Source organism: Gossypium hirsutum, chromosome A10 (assembly GCF_007990345.1).
Source record: "Gossypium hirsutum isolate 1008001.06 chromosome A10, Gossypium_hirsutum_v2.1, whole genome shotgun sequence".
Lineage (NCBI taxonomy): Eukaryota > Viridiplantae > Streptophyta > Magnoliopsida > Malvales > Malvaceae > Gossypium > Gossypium hirsutum.
This window is the reverse complement of record NC_053433.1, coordinates 116,071,244-116,077,146: the sequence shown is the minus strand read 5'-3', so window position 1 is coordinate 116,077,146 and position 5,903 is coordinate 116,071,244. Positions and strand designations below refer to the sequence as shown.

Here is a 5,903-nt window from a genome sequence, read left to right as displayed (position 1 = left end):
CGAGATTATTGGAACCCACCATTGTTTGAAAAGTCAAATGGGGTGGGCACCGAAAGTAGAAAGTAATATTGGTTGGCAAGTTGGGTTAAAAGTTGGCATGGGATAATTGCAATTTTGGTCCCTAATTGTATAGGGACATTGCAAGTTGATCCTTGAACCTCAACTATAAATAGGCCTAACCATTTCTTACTTTCTTCATCCCATAATTGCCATTCTCTACTTAAGGCATTATTCTCTCTCTCTATTTGTAAATTTCACTTGTAATTTTTGGAGTGAAATATATTTGGTAGTGCCCGAGGACGTAGGCAAAATTTGCTGAACCTCGTTAAAATTCTGGTGTTCTTTATTATTTGTTTTGCATATTTTGTGAATGTGATTGTAGTGATTTATTGTGCTATTAAATTACGATAGAGGGATATTCTGGCTAGGAAAGACTTGGTATTTAAGTGATCTTCGTGATCTACCTCTCTTTCCTGGGAATTGAACTTAGTGTGATTTTTCAGTACAATAATTTTACTCTTTCACACGCTTCCGCGCAACAACCACCGCCGGCGGCTGTAAGGTTGTACTCACAAATACAAGTAAGATATTTAAAGCGATGGCAGTGAGTGAGATCAGCCACAAGGCAGATAGCAAAAACCAAAAATCTGCTCCCACTACCCCTATTTGGGGCTATCTTCAAACTTAAGGAAGAATTTATTCTCTGACACTTGAACTTATCTGCTGAAATTTTGTTACCTGGGAAACAACAAATCAATCTTGGAAAGTCTTCTCGCTGGAATTTCCAATCATATCTCGCTGCCCATTTCTTAGCTAGGGATCCAATTTTGAGCATGGCATTTTCCTCAATGCTATCAATTGACTCTTGATTCAAGTTGATGCAATTACAGAATAGCATGCCAAACAAATCATCACCTAACGAAACAAACTGATATAAAGTTTGATCTGCAAAGGAAACTTCTTCTAATGATGTGCAGTATTGTACATTCAAGGTTTGCATATATGGTGGAAGCTCTGAGAGTAATTGGAGGCTCTCGCAACGATCTATCCTCATATGGTTAAGGATTTTAGACCTCAAGCTTGGTGTGGGCAAATCGACAGTTGGAAACTCTCTGGAACCGAACAGGGTGCAAATTAGCTTTTGAATATTTGAGCCACTCATATTTAAGTATTGAAGATTACTTGAAGAGTCTAACGACAAGGCAGCTTCTTCAATTCCAGTTCCAGATAAGTCTAACCATGTTAAGCTTCTCGGGATCTTCGGGAATTCGACCATTGGGCATTCACTAAGATTCAATTCAATAAGGAGTTCCAACTTTGAAATATTGATCGATACTTTTTCTACCTTTGATTTGCTCAACAACAATCTTTCAAGTTTGTGGAGATACTTAATTGAATCAGGTACTTCTTCTATTTCAGTTTCTCGTAAATCTAAATAACAAAAGTGACTTGGGACCTGAGGAAACTTCTTGAGACTATAACATCCCTCAAGGTGAAGCTTATCCTCATCACGAGATGCCAAATGATTGAGGCAAGGAAGTTCAACCAAACTTACACAGTAAGAGCAATCAAGGAGTTCAAGGTTGATGGCACTTGAAAGATTAGGTATCTTCCTTAATTTTTTGCAATTTGAGACGTTAATTTCCCTTAAATTAACAAGGTTCTGTACAGAAAAATAAATAAATGTCATCTACTAACTTTAGGCAATAAAAAATGGAAAGGAAATAAAATAATTATAATACTAAGACAAATAAAAACTTATACCCGACTAATTAATAGATCAAATGATGTCACTTATTTAAATAAAATAAAATCTTTTATTTTATTTTTTAAAAACTTTAAATAAGATGTCATCATATGATCATTTGATACATCAAATTATAAATCATGTTTTCCTTAAAAAAATTCTTAGATGGAGAAAGTATGAAAGCACATACCATATGCTCATTTTCATTCCAAAGTTGTTCCATATTGCCTCTTCGTAATATCAACATGACAAGATGCTTTGGATTAAAACTTGATAAAGTTTTAAGGGGAAAATAATCCCAACAAAGATACCTTAGCTTATTAGGAAGAGATATACTATCAACTTGGTCTACAAGAAACTTCGAATTTCGATAGCCCTTCTCAATCTTTGAATCATAGAAGCAAATATATTTAAGATTAAGCATGTTCTCAAAAACAGATGAACATAACTGCAGCTCATCCATTTGAAACATGTCTAATTTTATTCCTTCAATTGATATGGTCCCCTAATAATGAAAAACATTTTATCGAGTATCAGTATATATAGATACATTTTGCTTTTTTTTTTTAAAAGCAATGCATTAAATAAATACCAACCGAATAAACCCTTGAGTAGATCCCATGTTATACTCATTTGTCTTTGTTTGTATGGTAAGTAAACTGATATTTTATTTTTTGAAATAATAATTAAAATGATTAACATTTGATACAATATAAATACAAACAATTAAACTTTTAACATATGAAAACACTGAATTTATTTATTTACATGATATCACAAATAAATTTTAATTAAAATAAAACAAATATAGAAAATAATAGAAAACGATGTATATACAATTAACGCTTACTTTATTATATCTGAGCACTTGATCTACGTCTTCAGGAAACCATAACCTGCTACGCTTTCCCGGGTCTTCTTTACATTCTTGGCGAACAATGTCCTTGCCAATTTCTTCAAGCATGTCATGCATAGAATAACAATCAATGCTATCAAGTAAGCACTTGTCGACTAAGTTTCTTATTCCACTCATTGCACCCATATAATAATTACTTAGAATTTTTTCTACGGTATCCATTTTTTCTCCTTTAAAGAAGCATGCTATGTCAAGAAATATATTCTTTTCGAGCTCACGCAACCCATCTAAGCTACTCTTCAAAATATGTGACATTTTTGGCTCGGCATATTGCTTTAGACTATCCACTTCGCTCTCCCACTCTTTTCTAGACTTTGTATATAGTTTTGAACCCAAAACTTTAAGAGAAAGTGGATTACCTTGGGCATATCCTACAAACTTGCATGATAGATCTTGAAAATCAGCTGCGGGATTCAACAACTTAAATGCAAATGTAGAAAAAAGTTGAAGAGAATCATTCTCATTCAACTTCTTCACCTCATGTATGTGGTTAGCTCTTCCATTTTTAAGTACCTGTTTATCTCTAGATGTTACAATGATTTTACTTTCTGGACCAAAATGTCTAACACCCATAAATTCTATTTGGTCTGGGTTACTAACATCATCAAGGACAACAAGTACTTTTTTATTGTTCAACCTGTCTTGGTAAGGGTGTCCTATGGAAGGGCTGTTAATACAAATTCCTTTTTGGTTTAATAATTTGGAAAAAAGTTCATTTCGTAAAGATTCATTCCCTACATTTTTTATTTTCTCACTAACATTTCGCAGAAACAAATGACTTTCAAAATTTTGGCAGATTTCACTATACACAACATCAGCAAGGGTAGTTTTGCCAATACCACCCATTCCCCAAAGTCCTATTACACGGCTATGCTCTTCCTCAATCAGCCCCAAAATTATCTTTTTTTGATCATCTATTCCAACCAATTCTTCAGAAACACTTGTACAATTGCTATCCAACTCTTTTGAAATATATTCAACCACATCTTTAATGTACTCTGTTTCATATCTAGAAAATAGTTAAAAAATCAACAGTCAAAAGAAAGATATTCGTATAAGTCAAATATAAGGAGATGAGAATATATATATATTGTGTTACCTATCGGATTTGCCTCCTATATGCCACCCTTTTAATGCACCGACCTCTTGAAAAGCAGATTTCCATCGTTGTACTCTATCAGCTGGCTGCTTTGATTCATGCTTTTGGAAGGATGTCTTAAAAGTCCCACCAATTTTTTGCACATGGGAAGGATTAACATGGTAAAAGATGGGAAGAACAATATATTTGTCAGTAGGATTGCGCTTGCGGTCCATGATGTCAGAAAGTTCACTTAAGCATGAATTTGAAGAAGCATAGTCTTTAGATAAAATGATGATAGAGAGAACTGAGGCCACAATTGCATTCGAAAGTGCTGATGAAATTTTCTCCCCTTTCTTTAGTGTATCGTCATCGAAGAAGACATTCCATCCCTTGTCTTTCAAAGCTTGGAGTAGATGAGCGGTGAAGTTAACGCGCGTGTCTTCACCTCTGAAGCTCAAGAAAACTTGATGTTTCACTTGACGAGAAGAAGATGAAGAAGACGCCATGAAAGTGTATTGATTGTGAGATTGAGGAAAAAGAGAACAAAATAAACTGAGGGAGCTTTGCTTTTGCTTCTATTTTTGTAATGGTAAGACGAAAAAGTGAGTCAATTAAATGGGAATGAGATTGAAAGGGTGAAGCATAGCCAATGACTTTTTAATATAAAAATTTGTAATGATTATGGAGTCTTAAACCTCTATTATCAATGTACCAATTATTTTCTCATAAATTGAATGTTGACATTTATCTAGATACAAGTTAAAAATTAAGGGTTATTTAGACTTTAAAAGCTTATTTGGAGTATGATAAAAGTACAAGAGATTATTTAGATAATGCGATAAATTATCTATACGAAAAAATAATATTAATTGATTTTGTAACCAAAGGTATTACTTCAAAAAGGAAATTGTCACCATTCTAAAATTTCGTTTTGGGTTGTGATGAAATTTCTTATAAATTTCCTTATAAAAATATTGACTTTTACACATTTTATCGTTTGGGTCAATTCAACTAAAATTTGGTATAACTTTCTTAAGAGTAATTTGCCACTTTTAGACAATTTTAGGTGAATTCAACTTAAATTTCCTACAACTTTCTCAAGAATACACTTTTTTCCCCTAAATGAAAAGTCTCTAGGAGGAAGGATGTCGTGTTTCTATTTTTCTTAGGTGATACAAAGATAGATTTTCTTTGTGCTTTTGGGGGTTTCCAATTTAGTCTTTTCTTCTGAACATACGTAAGGTGAGTTTGGGTAAAAATATCTCTCCAATCTCTTTCGATTTTGAAATTTAATAAATTGGTCCCTCTCAAAAAAATCAAAGCAATTTAATCATTGTTAATTTCGAAAGTGAGCAACGAAGAAAAATTATTCACGACGTTAATGTTTTTCGTCAATTGTACATAGTTTTGATTGGTATAACAAAAAATTTAGCCATGTTTGCATGTTTTGTCAATTTAGTCTTAATTCTGAAAATTCAACAAGTTTAGTATCAACATTTACACAAATATTGCTAGCTAAATTTGTTAAATCAGGACAAGTGATATAATTGTAAACTTTGAGGGCTAAATTTATTATTATACAAATTAAAATTATTTACATTTGATGGAAAACATTAATGTTACGATTAACTATCCTGAATTACTCACTTTGAAAACTAATGGGATTTAAATTGCTCTGATTTTTTTAAGAGACTCCAATTTGCTCAATACCAAAATTGATCAGAGAGACTAGATAGAATTTTTACCAACAAATATGCTTGCCCACATTTATTTTAAATATAAAATCGAATCGGTTTTCTAATTAATGGTCTATTTGTTTGTATGTAAAATATTTTCCGTAAAATATTTTCATTGTTTTATAGTGTATGTTTGGTGGAAAATGAATTACTAAAGGAAATTATTCTTCAAAAAAAAATGTAAAATCAAGACTTTTTTAAGGAAAATATCTTCCCAATTTTTTTTCCATAAAACATTTTCCAAACTAATAAAACTATATTGACTGTTTTCATTGTCGAAGAAAATAGTCCCTCATATTTCAATTTTATATTTTTAAAAATTAGTCCCTGTAATCTAAATTTTTACTATTCTACAATTTAATTCCTCAAAAATAGATTTTATTATTCTACAGTTCAGTTCTAAACCTCTGTTTGTACAATTTT

General features: G+C 32.0%; 1 protein-coding gene across 1 annotated transcript; it reads right to left on the bottom strand.

Annotated features, from left to right (window-relative positions):
- Nucleotides 1-479: 479 nt before the first annotated feature.
- On the bottom strand, nucleotides 480-4,474 carry LOC107935468 (disease resistance protein RPV1). Its single transcript, XM_016868076.2, has 4 exons — nucleotides 3,763-4,474; nucleotides 2,598-3,672; nucleotides 1,938-2,252; nucleotides 480-1,663 (listed from the first exon to the last, which is right to left on the bottom strand). Exons 1-4 carry the CDS (start codon nucleotides 4,248-4,250, stop codon nucleotides 500-502), a joined length of 3,042 nt encoding a protein of 1,013 aa, XP_016723565.2. The 5' UTR covers nucleotides 4,251-4,474; the 3' UTR covers nucleotides 480-499.
- Nucleotides 4,475-5,903: the final 1,429 nt, after the last annotated feature.